The sequence below is a fragment of the Epinephelus moara genome, chromosome 8 (genome assembly GCF_006386435.1).
Source record: "Epinephelus moara isolate mb chromosome 8, YSFRI_EMoa_1.0, whole genome shotgun sequence".
NCBI lineage: Eukaryota > Metazoa > Chordata > Actinopteri > Perciformes > Serranidae > Epinephelus > Epinephelus moara.
Window position 1 is genome coordinate 32613024 of NC_065513.1, and position 17529 is coordinate 32630552.

Sequence of the window (17529 nt, forward strand, 5' to 3'; positions counted from 1 at the left end):
ATCCAAAAAAGGCAAACGTTCTTGATGAATTGATGTAATAACGGGCTGTGAAATGCATGTGTTTTGGAAGAACTGAGCATTAAACCGGATAAATGAGACTTAGATTACACAGCACAAGGTGTATGAGAGTTTTGAAACAGATACAGTTGATACAGTTTTGCAGTTGTTAAAAGCTGACTCCCTTTACTTCAATTCACTAAGAATTTTATCAGTTTTTGGATTCTTTGTTCAACGTTCAAGGAATGCCAGAAAAACCAAGTTTTCTTCCCAAATTCAAGGTAACGTGGGTTGCGTGATATACATGTGATCATTCGGGAGCTGAAGTATTCCTTTAATATCTAGTAAGAGAAATGTGGCCTTAACCCAAAGTATCAAAAACTGTCAAGTAACTAAATTTACTGAACCCTGGGTCACAGTCTTAAACACGATTTTTGATCAGACAATTCTTGACCTAAATCAGGAATTTAAAAAAAACATATAAAACACTTCCTGAAGGTTATTATATAATGTTTATGTTTGTCCTCTTTTCCTTCCAAGAAAGAGGAAAAAGGGTTTTTGTATACTAGGGATGCAAGAAAATATCGGCATGTCATCGGCATATATTGGGTTTAAAATGGGCTGTCAGAATCGGCCAACACGCTTTTTCTTATGTTGCACAATGAATGAATATTACATACATTGAAAAGTGTTGTATTTCATGTCTCCATCTGCTGGTGGGCCATCACGATAAGAGTATGCATGCAGAATATGATGTCAGTTCCACTGCAGAGGACACTTGATGATCACTAAAATTAAGTAGGGAAAAAAGTGGATACATTGATATTGGTATCGGTTATTGGCCAAATAAATATATATCGGCGTAACGGGTATCGGCAAAAAATTCAATATCGTAGACAAATGTTTGTACTCAGAAAGTAATGGAATTTTCTCAAGTAAGGTTTTGGTGTTCAAAACTCAGTTCAGTGTTTCTCCTGTATGTATTTAGCAGCGGTACAACCCACATGCCATCTTTAGGTATACCAGTACAGGACTTGAGTTGTTTTGTCTCTAAGACTTGAAACGCAGGTTAAATAGGGGAGACAGGGGGAATTTGTACCAATTTTTGGTTTTGATGTCATTACTCAGAAACCTCTTGAACTATTTGGATACATGTTTTATGTATGTAACTTGTATCTGTGTTCTACTTGTTAACAGTCATCAGTTGTTTTTACAAGCATTGTTGGAGTCACAATATTGATTGAAACACTAGATGTTAAATGTCATGTTAAATGTCATATTTGCCCCCACGTGCAGGAGCAATTGTAACAGCATACGGGGTGTGGGAAGCTTATTATTAATCGTAATTGGACATCTAGAGCTGTTTGCAAATATGTGTCTAAAGCCCTTCTCATGTCAGTGGACGAGCTAAATATCTTCTCGCGACGCAAAATAAAACTGAAGCACTTCAGCAGCGCTGCTGGAGAACAGGTTCTTAAAAAGTCTTCAAATGTCTTAAATTCAGTGTTACAACAATGCCTTAAAAGTCATTGAATAGGCTTAAATTTGAATAGGTGAGGTTGTAACTTTTGCAAATATCTTATTTCATTTATCCATTTTTCTTTTTTTTTTTTGAAAATGAGTGAAGCCTTTCTATGTAAAAGTCCACATTTCTAATGTTACAACTACAATACTGTCATTTTACTTCATATTACCTGCTGGCAAAATGTAGATTGACTGAACTCACTTTAACATAATCCTACACAACACAAGACCACATGTATACTACTTGCCTGCAGTGCTTACCTACGATGATACAATAAGTAAAACATGATTTGTCCAAAAATCTGTCCTAAATTTGGTTGACAGGTGTCTTGAACAGGTCTTAAAAAACTTTAAATGTAACTGTCGTCACCCTGGGAGAAAATCTTAGGGGAAACACTGCAGTTACCGAAGTAACACCGAATTAAATATTGCATAATTTAGCAAAACTGATGGAATAAATTGAATTCTTTTGTCTGTTTAATGTGACAAATACTTATTTACCAATACCAATTTTTGTATGGATGAAATTGCTATCTGTTTTATTTTTCTTTGCATTTGAGTTGAAGTAATTTGTGCCCAACTCCCTCAGCTGTTGCAGAGAGAGTGTTGTAATAAATCTGTGCAGCTAACAAAGCAGTGTTTTAGATATTTGTTTCTGCCTCAGGTATCAGTATAACAGAAACTCTAAATATAATGAAATCAAAGTGCCTGAAATGTCAAAGTTAATTGTCAGTTATTGAGGATCTGATGTTCATCACAGGTCTATAATTATTAGACTAATTGATAACAATGGTTTAGAAGCTGTTTGCCCATATTCATCAGACTGATGGATCTCTTCACGTGTGTGAGTCACGTTCAGGCAGGTTAGACTCAGTGTGCAGAGGTGCAGCTGAACTCGATGGTCAGGTTCATTTCCACACCGGATGAGCTCTTTCATCTCTACTTTGATGTTTGGCACTCCTGGATGAATCTTTGCTGCTCTCCCTCTCACCGGCTGGATCTGTCTTTCTCGCTCTCTACCCTTTGGATGACTTTGCCCTGTGAGCTGTCTGTCTCTCTGGGTATCTGTCTCTTTCTCTCTACAAATATGTCTCTTTCTCTCTGTGTTGATGTTTTTGCAGCTACACCTTTTTGAGATGCGTGGGCAAAAAATAAAAAAACAGAATTGCAAAGAATTTGTGGTCATGGCAGCTGTGCCATAACCACGTTAAGTGAAAAATGCATGGATGGGAAATGTTTCACCATCCCAAAAGTGAAACTTTATCTACAGCAAAGAGTGCATAATTATATGCATATACACAGGAAATCTCCATAAGATATTGGAGGTGTTTATATCAGTATGTTTGGCCACTTGCACTGCAGTACATCTTGGATACATTAGCAAACACGGATCATGAACCGTCCCCTTGGACCTCCACTTGTTTGGTTTTCAAAAATTCTGCTCCCCAAAGATGGGATTTACTGGCCTGTGCAAGTCACACTCGACCAGCTAGCACACACTAATTAGCAGCTCATTTTTTCTATTGGCCGAGTTTTAAAGGTCCAGTGTGTAGGATTTAGGAGGATGCATTGGCAGAAGTTGAAAATAATACAATAAGTATGTTTTCTTTAGTGTGTAATCACCTAAAAGTAAGAATTGTGTTTTGTTACTTAAGAATGAGTCATTTATAGCTACATAAGGAGGGTCCAAATCTATGGAGATTGCCATATTGCACTGCCATGTTTTTACAGCAGCCCAAAATGCAGCCCATTCGCATTTTCATGTCAGCCACCGTAGTCAGTAGCTCCTGTTCGATAAGAGCGTTGGAAAGACACTGATTTTTAGCGTAAAACTTCTTTATCCGGTGTTATCACTGGTTTAAAATCCCAGAGTCCGTTCGTGTTGGAGAGGAGGAGACCTCTGCGGATAATTCAGCTTGCGCTAAAAACCTCATAAATGTCCGGAACTAACGTTATCAGAAAAAAAAGGTGAGCACACATTTGCAGATGCTTGGCTGGCAGCCTGTCTGCGACGAGCCAAACAGTGTCAGAGAAACACTGATTCATAACGTGAAACTGCTTTATTCACTCTTTTTAACTGTTTAAATCACTGCAGGTTTTTTTGGTTTTGGAGAGGAAGAGACCTCTACGCATTATCCAGCAACTTGTAAAAACCTCCTGAACAATGAACATTGAAGTAATTCTAACCTAGAGAAGTTTCAGCTAGTTGCAGTCTGCAATCCTCACCACTAGATGCCACTAAATCCCTCTTAATTTTACACACTATTCATTCAATGAACACACGGTATGAATCACGTTGTGAGGAGTGGCACTTGTTCTTCAAATAAAGAGCAAACAGCAGTGATGACTCAAGCCCTTTCTACACAAATATCATGCTGTAGGGCCGCTATGATGTCTCCTCAACATGCTGCTGTTGCATTTGTTTGCATTTCCAAACAACGGCGCATCATGCCACTCCTGTGTATGATTTTAGACAGCATGCTGGAATCACAGAATCAAAAGAGGCGTGACGGGCGTGAGGTGTAACACAACAGCGTTGGCTTCTAGTGTGATAACAATCCATATAACAATCGTTTATCTTCCCTGTTATATGGCGGCCGATCTGGCCCTCTGCACGGAGGGTAAGGAGCTCGTGGACCTCTATTTTTTTTCCAGTTTGCAGACATTTTCGGCTTCTGTTCCTCTTCTGTGAATTAGCTGCTAACTGCTATCTGCTACTTTTTAAATCTCTCACGGTGGGTTGCATGCATGATACGTCATTAAAATGTCATAGTTGTGCTGCCCATGATCCCGTCCTGCTGGCTCTCCCATCGTTTCACTGCTATTGCTACCTTCATTCCCAGCTTAGAAGTGAGACAACTCTGTCTCCCCACTCTGGGTTCGTACCTTTTATACAGAACGGTAACGTAGCATAAGGGCGTGTGTAAAAGGCGCCTCTGAGGTGTATCTTTTTGTCTGATAGAATTTAAAGTAGATCTGGTTCAAGGCACAGTTAGATCCTGTAGCTCCCTCTGTTACCGAACATTATGGTTGGTTTAATGAGATGTACAACAGTTTGTCGGGTTTTATTATCAGTGCAGTGTTGATTGATAACTGAATGTCAGGCTGTGTAATGTTACAGTGCGACTGACTGACAGCTGCCATTTAGCTGTGATTCCAGTCTGATAGGAGAAGCTAAGTGATGGATGTAGATGGAAACAGCATCAGTTTGATGGGAGATGTGGAGAGTGTTATCTTCATTTATACCAGAGAGCTGTGTAGGAGGAATTCATTTGTTTTTGTAGTTCCTTCTGTTTGTCCACAGAGGTCATAACCATCATAATCCCTATTTAAAAATCCAGATGTCTGTATTTAACAGGTCTTTTTTTTTTTCTCTGCCTCAGCTGCTGTTTTGATATCTCACTTTCTCTGATCGTCTCTGTCTGTCTGTCTGTCTCTCGCCCAGCATCAGCAGCAGGTGGTGCAGGCAGTGGAGCGGGCCAAGCAGGTCACCATGGCTGAACTCAACGCCATCATAGGAGTGGGTGTATTGCACACACACACACACACACACACACACACACACACACACACACACACACAATAACAGGAGATGCTGTAATACAGATCTAACAGAGGAAAATGTTCAGAGAGAGTAACAGACAAAGAGAATTTTTAAGATGATCCTGGAACTAAATGCTAACTACTAATGCAGTGAGTGGACCAGTTAGTTGCTTACTCTTGAAGAGAAAGAGATGAATGGACAACACGACCAGTTTACACCAACGTAAACTGGCCAGTAGGCTACATTTTTCATGTTATAATCCGGGGTCAGCTTTTTTCTATTGAGATTTACAATGTACACTCTACAATCCCAAAAGCACCTGTTTATTGCTTTATGCAGTCATTTATATCAGCAAAGCAAATATCATCAGACAGGTTTATCATCATCATCAGGAGTATCAGCTTATAAGTTGACAGACGAGTAACAAAGAATCGCAGTACAGAGTAGATACGTATTTATTTTGGGGTAGTCTCTATATACAGACATTCAGTGAATGGAGAGTCTGTAGGCAAACCCCGGAGATCTTGCCTCCGGAAGAAGAGCAGAAGAACCCTGGTTTCTGGTTGTAGGCTGTTTGTAGTCCGCGTGATATTGACCAATCACGTTTGAGCCGGCTGCAGTTGTTGCCAGGTTAAACGGCCGGTGTGGTGAACTAATGAGGCGGAACATAATTGCCGTCACTGCAAACTCTGAATCCATCGCAATGGTTCAGCATATTTATTTATATATAAACGGAAGTCGGAAACGTAAATTCACCTCCTCCGCCCAAATCAAACCGGAATACCAAAAAATCGGGGGTCTGCCCCCAGAGGCTGTATCGCCGTCTGCCGGAAGTCAGACGCTGAATACAGCTGATGGGTTGCGAGAATGACTTTGGGGTAATTTGGACTCGGTGTCACTAGTTTGTCCACCAGAGGGCACTGAACAGTTAAATGCAAAATGTCCTGCCACGAACAAATCTTGTTACATTTAAAGGGTAACTTTTGTATTTTTCAACCTGGACCCAATTTTCCCATGTTTTTGTTTCAAAGTGGCCGATGGAAACAACAATTTTTAAAACGGGTTCATCACTGAGTGAGAGGCATTTCCATTTATGTCCACTAGAAGTGCTTGTTTTTGCCACTGATGGGCGCAGATTATTATACCAAGTGTCTGACAGCATTATGGAAAGGATCCCTACAGAGACAGACATTTTTGTTGAAGAGCAAGATCATTTTTGTTTGACCAAAAACAAGCGTGAAATCACTACTGCTAAACCCACCAGACTCCATTTAAATAAACAGTCATTTTATTATCGCAAAACACACTATATTCAGAGTCGACAGAAACGGAATAAAACCCAAAAAAACCATCTTGGGTCATCTTTCCACTTTTCTACCAATCACCAACTTTGGGTTGGTTGAAATAAACTCCTAATTTACTCAGTTAGATGTGAAAATATGTTGTCTCTATACACGCTAAAATTACTCTTTATTTGAATGGAGTCTGGTGGGTTTGGCTATGGTGATTTTGGGGCTGTTTCTGGTTAAACAAAAAGGATTTTACTCTTCATCAAGAGAGTCTATCTCTGTAGGGATCCTTTCATAATGTTGCCAGACATGTAGAATAACAATCTGAGCCTGTCAGTGGCAAAACAGGCACTTTTGGTGGACATAGACTGATGCTGCAAACATGCCCTGAGTGGTTACATTGCAACCTGTTTCGCATTAGTCACAAAAAACATGAAGAAATTAAGGTCCAGGTTGAAAAATAATGCCGTTACCCTTAAAGGGAGCCTAAGAAATGTTAATTTCCTATTATTAAAAAACAACAACAATAACAGCTAAAAATAAATTATTAAAAAAAAAAAAAAAAGGGTGATAATATCATTTTTATTTATTTTCTTTTTTCTTTTTTTTTTAGGTTGCTAAAAAAAGCACACCTCCTACACACTGTTTGTGCTAACTGCTGATATTTTTTATTTATTCACATCATAAAAGTAAAATATACCAGCAGTAAGTGAGAGCTTTTTCATTTTTATTCACGTTGTGCTTTCCTCTGACACACCTGCCGTATATTAAGGTACCCAGAGACTTTAAAATAAATTGAGTATGATTTAAAATATTTGTATTATCTCTAATATCCAGTCCTGGTCAGGCTCCAGATGTTCAGTCACCATTTGGTGCTCCAAATGTTTCTTTCCTTTCCCGGCTCTTATTTTGTCCCTCCTGTCTTCCCATCTCAGCATCTTGTTTGTCAAAATCCAGCATCACACTAATCATGACTCCTGTGTGTGATTCAGCAGCAGCAGCTCCAGGCTCAGCACCTCTCCCATGGCCACGCCATCCCCGTCCCGCTCACGCCACACCCAGCGGGCCTCCAGCCCCCGCTGCCTCCCGGGGCCGGTACTGCCAGCCTGCTGGCTCTGTCGTCTGCTCTGAGCCACCAGCTGCCGCTCAAAGACGAGAGGAAACACCACGACAACAACAGCGAACACCCGAGAGGTAAGGCCTGCTCTGCATGTGTGTGTGTACAGTAGGTGTTGATGTGTTTATGTACGTGTGTGGGCAGTTTTTGGCGTCTTTATGTCTGCAGTAAGTCTAAGCGCGTATTACTGGTTGTTTATGTGTTAAACAGCCACAATGTGAAGTTTGTTTTTGTGAGATTACTTCCTCCTCCATTGTTATTTATCACAAATGAGAGTTTAATTCAATTTTACTGTTTCTTTTTATGATGCAAACACATGAGAAGGGGATATCTACTGTTTTTATTGTTGTGATTTCCACTGCCAGATTATACCTACATATATATACCAAGCTAAGATATAATTTTATTTATCTGAAGTATTTAAAAATACAGACAATCCAATTTAACATGCCAAGCTTTGATGCAAATGACACAAACTTGTGCTGTTTTATGTCATTCATAAACAGATGCTAAATGTGTTTAATAGACATAAATAGTGATGCTTTTATCTTTTGTTCAGTTAATGATCCCAAACTAATTTTACATGTCTGGAATATTCAGTCAAAGTTATGAATTATACCAGCACTTGCACTGGCTGATGCTTAATTGTTGGTACTCTGAATGAACAGCAGTTAAAGCAATTAAAAACTGATTTGTCATTATGCCGTTTTAATTGGCCTAATAGAGAGCGATACACAACCACCATGATGCCTCTTTTCTTCTGTACACGCAGAACGCCTCTAATTCTTCTGCGAGCTGACTTTCAGCTCAAGCATTTAATTACAGTACATAGAGACTATGTTTGTGTGTGTGTGTGTGTGTGTGTGTGTGTGTGTGTGTGTGTGTGTGGAAACAGTGTGTGCCAGCTCTTAATTACTCTGTTGCAGCACGACTGTGAGGGTTTTTACAGTGCAGTCGAGCAGTTAACCTTGCCCTGTAGCTGCAGTAAAGCAAACAGCTGCTAACTCAGGTAATACTTATCCCCATTAGGAGCGATCAATAACAATCTGATTCCTTCACTTGAGTTCCTGTGAATCAGCGTGGACAGTATGTAGGAAATATGAGCTTTCTTTATTTGTCTTTTTAAATGCATGTTATTATTCTAATGCATGCTGTTTCCTTTTTTTTTTTTTACATTGTTGCCAAATACAGTGTCATTTTGACCCCCTGTGCTTCTTAATTTACAAATCCAGCAACTTTTCAGACAACATTTTCAGGAGAAATATGTTTACTTTCAGAGAAATTAGCAATAAATACAAACAGCTGATCATGTGTACATAGTATGCACATTCAGGCTGCTGCTAATCAGGCCTGATAATCACAGAAAGTGTATTTTCTCTCTGCTCAGAGGAAGAAACTACAACAAATGTAACCTAATGTCATCTTGCAGCTAGGGTTGCAATGGTATACCCGTTTCACTGTGTACTGTGGTATGAAAATTGACAGTTACCATACCATGTGCATTTGCATATCTATGATATCGGAAAAAAAAAAAGCAGCAAGATGGAAAATCTCACCTACACATCTCGTTTCCTCCTCCACTTCCCGTCAGACTTTTTACACATCCATTTTTTGAAAAAATGGTTTCAGTGATGGCTGTGTGACTGATCATATAACAAATTAGCAAAAAATAAGAAATACATAAATAAATAAATTCTTATTAATTTAAGAAAATAGAAGTACAACAAAACAAGTGATCTAGTTTCACAGTTTGCCTTCAGATATTCAGAAAAAACTAAACGAAAATGATCTCTCATTTCTTTAGTTTGTGAACAACAACAGTAACTCAGAGTGAGATTCAGATTCTGTATACAATATTAATAGATCAGGAAGATAAAATCTACCACAAATTACACATTTAAACAGCTCCCAAATACAAAAAAGTCCCCTGGGATCTATATATATCAACAGGGGATTTCCTTCTTTTAGCAAAATCCTAAGTGATTGAGTTGTTTTTTCCCACCTGGACCTTTATGCTCTGCCATTTCTCCTCTAATCATCACGCTGTAACCTGTGACAGGCTGTTATGTCACCATATCTATCGCACATTCACACCTGTAGTTTTTTGTCAAGCCACGAGCAGCACGCAGGTTTACATTACCAAAGGTTTATGACAAAATCACTTGACGACACCGACTCCTGTGTGCACACAGTGAGAAAGGAGAGGGAGAGACGCTGTGCTGCTGCCAGAGGAGCCGCTGACTGAGTTCCCTCGCTAAAACTCGCTAAAAGAGTCTGAGAAGTCCGGGACTGTTCATAAAACATTCAGGACGCCACAGTTTATTCCACACTACTGAAGCTGCTCCTCTTTTTGGAACCACTGCAGAGTCTTTAATAGTTTCGCTTTCAGCCATGCTCGTTGTTGCCATGGGTAACAGGGATGTAAAAATGTCAACAAGCCGAAATATCGCGAGTATCACGGTATGAATTTTTCATATATTTAAAATAATACTGGTATTATTGTGAGCGAGATGATATGGACCACCTCTAGTTTCAGAGTATGTTCATTCCTTTAAGGGCCACTGTAATTGATAATAATAATAATAATAATAATAATAATAGTGTAATACTGTGAATCTGTGATACTTTCTTATCGTTATCCTATTGTGAAAATCTTGTACCTTTGCAACCCTACTTTTAACCTCTTACTGGTTTTGATAAGCCTTCAGCAACATTTTTCAGGAGAGAGTTGATTGACGGCCATCTTTAAACTTTCAGACTGCTTGTTGTTGCACCAGCAGCTGCCGCAGTGTTTCATACATCTGTCTTTATGCAAACAGGGTGTTTGTACTGACAGAGTACAGTCAGCCAGTGTAATCGTTCATTTTACTTGACATGCTGTAGGTTAGCAGGTAGAATAAACAGGAACATTCTGAGTTATGTACTTTTAGCTTTAGCTGGCAGTAATGATAGCTCAGGTAATGTGATCATCAGGCACGAGAATCAGTAACAATGGCAATCCATCATTAGACGTACTGCTCTCTCTTTCCTCGTGTGTGTGTGTGTGTGTGTGTGTGTACGCACAAATTTTTAATTATCTGTCTGTTTCTCTTTGTCTCTACCTTTGCTCATGCTTGTTGCTGAGACATTAAACGCCTTAATTAGTCTTTTTTTTTTCCCTGTCTCCTGCCCTCCGCCTCCTCAGACAGAGACTCAGTCAAGGTAAGTAATTCCATTCATTCTCTCTGTTACATACTGATGTGTTCCTGCTATACCGTCTCATTTTTTCTCACTCAACCAAGCACGATTAAGATAAAAAAAAAATAAAAAAAATACCATCAGGTGACACAACTGCAATACAGACAAACATTCAGATATTTGGCCAGCAGTTTCTTCTCCTACCATCAACATTCCTAACCAGGTTTCTTCATTCATTTTTATTCGCAACACGCCTGCTAGTGGCCGGAGATAATATTTGATATCATATGCAAAGAACATGAAGTGAGTGAAGTGACTATGAAGGAAAAATTAGCTCAAAACCTGAAACATGCTGTGATTGATAACATATGCTATTAATTTATTGGCATATACTTTGCCACATTTATTTGAATATTGTTGTCAACTTGTTTGTTATATAGTTACAGTGTAAATGACTGTAATGTTTCTATGATAATGTGCAGCATGTTCAGGTTTTATTTAAACATAAAACTAGAGCAGTTTTTAGCGGAGGACGATTCTATGTTCAACAGAGATGTTTAATATTACATATACATTATGTACGTAGATATAGAAACATATTTAATTTTCACATTTTAACACACATTTTTTTTAAATATAAATGTGGCTCATGACTTAAATATGATTTAATAATCAGAATCTAAGGGCATAATTTCCCTATCAGACCATTAGTGTCCTCTGAGCCACAAGTCCACTGGTAAGTTTACCACAGGTGGTAAGCAAGCACCCTCTGCTTTGTAGCGTGAACGTAGCATGCACATAAGTCGTGAGCTAAACTGTGATGGCAAGATGAGTGAGTCAAGATAAATTGCTTAAAAACACTGCAGTCATGGCTACAAAAGGGAACTATCAGGAAGAGAAGTGCGGATCCGGAGAATATTTTGAGCTGCCCTGTTGAAGTGGATGACAGTCGACTGAACCCAAGTGCTAGTGGCTACTTAAGCAGCGCCATTGAAGTCTCAGCACCTGATGAAGGGTTGCCGCTCCTGGTGTATGATAAATATTGGCACAGTGCCAGTTCTAGTGCTAACCCTTTGTACAGTTTGGCCGACAACGGTTAGCAATGAATAATCTTCTGATTAGGGATAAACCAGCTTCTTGTGTGAGCTGTCTGTTCCTGAATCGCGTAGGCCTGTGCTACTGTATGTTAATGTTGGTCATAGTGATGATCCTGGAGAGGGTCATATTTTCTGAGGTGGTCCATGGTGTCAAAAGTTTAAGGAGCCACTACACTAATTTATAGTTTCTCAGAGTCAACCAGCAGGCCAGCGGGGCCCCTTAGACACCTTTTGTGCTGCCCCTGAACTTTCAGTCGCCTACATTTAATACACTACTCTGGGCCCGTTTCCACCGCAGGAACTAAGGGGTAATTTTACGGGGCCGGGGCCGTTGGTGCGTGTCTCCACCGCAGGAACCACCCCCTAAGGACAGAGTTCCGGAACTTTTACGGGGGCTAAACAAGTCCCTGCCTCGGGGTAGGTACTCAGAACGGCCCCGAAAGACTCCTGGCTGGGGCTTGGGGTTTACTTGGTGCTGATTGGATATACTCAAGGAGGGATGTGACGTGAACAGAAAGCTACAAAATAGCCGGCATTTTTAAAACTCAGCAGACGAGGGTTAGCTCGTTCATATAGCTTCCGCCGCCATGTAAAAAAAACTCACTAAATGGCCCGTGAAAAAAATATTCTTTCCAGCGGATATCTTAGTTACAACATGATTGAGCTAGCAAAGCAGTTTTGTGTTGCTATGTGTGGTATTTATTCAGTTATGGGAAATCACGATGTCTGGAAAGCATCAGTAGTGGCTGCAGCTGACAGGGACAGCTCACAACAGCATCTGTTAAAAGCCTCCCGTTGTCGGATACGACATGAAACTACTCCAGTTAGCTCAATCATGTTGTAACTAAGACATCCGCTGGAAAAAATGTTTTTTTCACGGGCCATTTACTGAGTTATTACAGACACCGCTATCGGCTAACAGCTAACAACGTCCCTACGTCGCCCCGGTCAAAATGGTCGCGCAACGATTACGTCACATCCAGAGCCCGTAACTTTACAGGAACCTTCCTCGTACTCCGCTCTCTCAGTGGAGACACGGCGGTTGAGAGAGCCGAGCAAGAGGACGTTCCTGTAGTAGTTCCTGCCCCCCAAATAGTACCAGGAACTTCTTCAGTGGAAACGGGCCTTCTGTTACTGCGTGAACTTCACCCACCTAGCAAGCATCTGTTCATAATTGCCAAATCTTCAGTCTGACATTGCGTCCAGTTTAACCAGTCAACAGAGAACAATGTACATTTAGGATCCACAATCGGTATGTTTACAATAGTCGAGCTACTCTCATAGCTCGGCTAATCAGTCAAGTTGGATTTCTCCTCTTGTCTGAGTATACATGCAGAAGAGAAAATCGAATTTCTGACCAAGTACATCTGACTCCGCCTCGATAGGCGGCATTGTGTCCTTTTTAATATAGTGCGTATTTAACTAGTTCAGGTTCTTGTTCAGAAACATTTTAAAATAAATCTGCATTTCGTGTTTTCCTACCATCCATAAACTTCAAAATGTTTCGCTCCTTTAGCTGTCAGAGCATGGATGTAGTTTCCTCGTCTGTCCAGAGGTGCGTCTTCTGCTTCTCTGTCGCCATGGTGTTTGTTTTTCCAGGAGTTACTGCACTGTTCCTACGTCATCTCCTTCTTCTTCCAGGTGAAAGCCTGCGAAAGAAAAAATTGCGCATGTGCAGAACGCCGCGTCTGACTCCAGTCGGACTAAGTGGATACATGCAGCAATAGTTTGATTTTCAATCAAATTATCTAGTTGTGTTAGTCGAGCTACGGAGAGTCCAATTTCAGTCGGACTAAGCTGTTTACATTCATTTAAAAGTCCGGTTTCAGTTGGACTAAGCCAATAATTTGATTTTATCAAGCTGCATGTAAACGTACTGAATTATATGTAGCTATGCCACTGTACTTGTTTTGCAGGGATTTTAAAAGTGGAGCTGAGGGATGTTGATTGGCTTATCAAGTCCCCCCACAGCACTTATTGGTTGTTTTTTATTTAAACCAGGACACCATTGTTTTATGTAATGATGGCAGATGAATCCATCAACTCAAACTCAGTTGAATGGGCGGATTCAGAGGTCTGGACCCTGGCGAAGCATCTGTAAGGTTAAAAATGACATTGTAGAAAGCTACTGGTTGCATGTCAACTAGTGACACCAAAAATTATCTTCTATTTATAAAGCTCGAGATGTTAGCTAATGTCAGCGATTTCAGTGCATCTAGGCAGTTTAATGTGGAATTTAGATGGAAAAGATATTTATTTAATGTGTGCACTTTTCCTGTGCGGCCCTCAATCATATCCTGGCTCCCTAAATTGGCACAGTCATCAAAACATTCTGCACATTCTGCATTTATGTATCTCCACATAGACTGTAAAAAACAAACAAAATACGTGTTTAAAACATTCTGATTTGTGCAAATGGAGGCAGAGAGGAAGAAATAAGAAGCGCGTGAAAAAGAGACAAAAAGAAAAAAGCACACGTCTGACTAGTGAAGGAAGGAGGGGGCAAAAAGATTCAGTTCAACAGAGCAACATTACATCCAGCACTTGTAGTAATTAGTCCCTTAAGCTGAGCTTTTTTTCCCAAGGCAAACATTTGGTTTGTTGAATACTCAATGAGCAGATTAGCATTTCTTTATTCCGGCAGCTCGCTCGCTCACACAGACACGGAAACACACACACACACACACACACATACACACACACATGAATGAGTTTAGCAGGTTGTGGGTGTTCTCTGGTGGTTTTGGAGGAGGTGGAGACAGGAGGAATGTTTAATATGTTATCTCCTGCCCCCCATGTAGGATATCCTCCTCCACACACACACACACAGCTGTAGGCACCATGATGGGAGCGATTAGCAGTGTGCGTTTTGTGTGTGTGTGTGTGTGTGTGTGTGTGTGTGTGTGTGTGTGTGAGGTCGTCAGAAATCAGTGGTAAAGATAGAGGGACCAGAATGATGAATGCCTTTTATTAGCGCCCTGTGAGAACACACAGCCAACAGTCACTTCATGAAACCAATAAGCCCCTTGTCAGTGGTCTACAGTTGCCTTGGCAACAGTCCACGGGGTACAGTGTGTCTGAATTGCATGAACATCTGTGCCTTAATGTCCTTGGCGTTGGCACCTCGCGCACTGATAAAGGTATGTGGGTGCAGAGATACATGTGTGTCTGTCTGCATACTTTTTTTTTTTGCCAATAGAGACGGTCTATTGTGTAGTCGTGGTGCGTTCAAGGACTTCACCTCCTCAGGCCTGTCAGACACACTTATCTAATAAAGCTAATTGTTAGTTCAGCTGTCAATGCCATTATTTTTTTTTTCTTTTTTGTATGTGTATTTGTTCGCTTTCCAGTCCACTATGTGATGAAAGGAGACGTGTTTGGAGTAGTTGCAATTAAAAGAGATTTTCTCTGAAAAAGCAATGGCCTTAGTTATGATCCCTCAAGGTAAAACCTCTCTTTAATAAAGTTAACATCCTTGATTATGTACTGTATGTTTAGGAAAAAAGATGAGAATGAATTGCCAATGAGGCCGCTTTCAGTGTTAGACTGACCTTTTCGAATGAATCACTTGTTGAAAGTAAACATACTGCAGCTTGTCGTTAGCGCGACTGCTGCAGTGGCTATCGCACTTCTTTTTTGTACTTTTTTGTCCCGTTTTTCTCCACTGGTAAGCTGCAGTCAGTCTCTTTGTTCATGCCGGGATGCTCTTTTTAAAACCTCTGTATACAGTGTACAGCGTGGCCCTCCATGCTGTGCTGGCTGCAGAATAAGAAACAAATTGAGTCAGACAGAAGGATCGGAGGTTATTGAGTGAACCAACTGACATGAACCTAAAGTTGAAAAGGGTTTTTTGGTGTGAATGGAGCCAACGTTTTAGTGAGCAAAGGAAGCGCAGAAACAAAGAGAATGAAATACAGTATTTCCAAATAGTGGTGACAAACTAGTGATGTCTTGGTTAAGGGAGGAAAAAAAGAAAGAGGAACAGTGGAAATGAAACGAAGTGAAGATTTAATCTAGAGTAATGGCGCTGTCAATACTGCGTCCATTTAACATGATGTATAATTAGCTAAATTTGCTGTGAATGCATACAAATTATCGTGTTTTTAAGAAAACCCCACACCGCCAGGTCCATTCAGAAGCTGTTTTTGTCTTGCCCTGATGGCATGTAAATGTAAATCAAAATGTAAATGAAAATGAAAATGTTCACATTTCACATTTCTTCTGAGCACTTTAAGCACATTGGCACAAAAGCTGAGGTTCAAAGTTAATTTCTGGCCTTGGAAACAGCAGTGGAGAAAAGTGGAGCCATATAACATGATATTAAAACACATACTGCATCACATTTTACATCATACTGTTTTATTTAAAGAAATCTAGGGAGCAGTGGTACTGTAGCAGAAAGGGTTGAAATGTGAGTTTGTGCCAGTTCAGTCTCCAGACTGGCGGGATAAATCTGAGTGAACGCTGAAAGTGGAAAAGCATTGCAACTGAGGGGCCCTTGAACAAGGACCTTAAACGGATACTTTGCTGATTTTCAACCAGCTCTGTGTCACCTTGGTGTGGTGAGAGTGTGCAGTTAAAAGGTGCCCACCTGTCCACCAGCCAAAATGTTGTAAGCAGTTTTATGTAGGAGCTATTTTCTTTATACCAAACTACACTAGCAACAGTGTCACCATGCAGAATGAAGCATGCTTCTACAACTAGCTCACCTAGCACCACTGAGCTAGCTAACATTGCAGCTCAGCGGAGGAATGCCATCAACGCTTACATCTCACAAGCACAAGCCTTTCATCCATGTCTAACTGTCCTCAGTTAGGCCTCGCTGTAAATGCTGGTAAACAACCCTTTGAATCTGCGTTACGTGGACAATAATGAGGAGGCTTGTCGTCCTTTTTACGCCGCCATTTATTCTCTGAACAGGAACAGAATACGTACTGGTCAGTCTTACAGTTGGCTCGTAACAGGCAGCTCACACACAGCACGCTCAGGCACGTCTCTCATGAACTGGCAACGTTTTTAACGCCTGTAGTGGCGTTTACTGACAACAAATTATTAATACGACTACAATAATACAAACATATGTATCTAAACAGGAACAGTATGTCGTTATTTGAACATTTCATCACTTAAAAAGTACAGCAACCCACTCGTAACTTATTCCAGTCCCATTTCCATACCACACAGGGCATGTATGTTCATATGGTGGACATATGGACATTAATACACAATATTTGTACACAGTGCTGTGCTCGACTACTCACCTCGGGCACTACTGGCAATGTTTTAATGCCTGCAGTGGCATTAACCTACCACCTCTGAGAGAGGGCGCCCTTGAGCCAATAACTGGTGTAACCACATAACTACATAAGTGCATGACTATCACATTATAGCAATAATAGCAAGTGGAATTACATACTTTACAGACTCTGCTACACATGTAGATGCACACTCCCTTCTCCACTGTGATACGGTAGGTGGGTGTATTTCGGTAGAAAGAAAACAGTTCCAACATAAAAATGCTCACAAGACAGTGCGTGGATTATCTTGAGTAACTGGGTCATGATTTCTGGAAAGAGACATTGCTGTTGAATTTTTCAAATGTGTTTTTTTGGTGCTTTGAGCACCACAAGCCGAGTGCCATCTAGTTCCATTATATTCGTGAGAAGGCAGACATCTCTACGCCAGATATCTCCAACACTCGGCAACTCACACCAAAACAATCTAGATTGATAAATATCCTCACAGGTAAGAGGAAGAATATGCATTTCTGATGTTGGGGTGAAC

General features: G+C 40.4%; 1 protein-coding gene across 1 annotated transcript in view; it reads left to right on the forward strand.

Annotated features, from left to right (window-relative positions):
- LOC126394141 (transducin-like enhancer protein 4) overlaps window positions 1–17529 on the forward strand; it is a 59733-nt gene that overhangs the window by 22947 nt on the left and 19257 nt on the right. The window contains exons 6-8 of the mRNA XM_050050786.1: window positions 4967–5041; window positions 7347–7548; window positions 10656–10672. Of these exons, the coding sequence (XP_049906743.1) occupies window positions 4967–5041; window positions 7347–7548; window positions 10656–10672 (294 nt within the window). The remainder of the gene's footprint in view (window positions 1–4966; window positions 5042–7346; window positions 7549–10655; window positions 10673–17529) is intronic.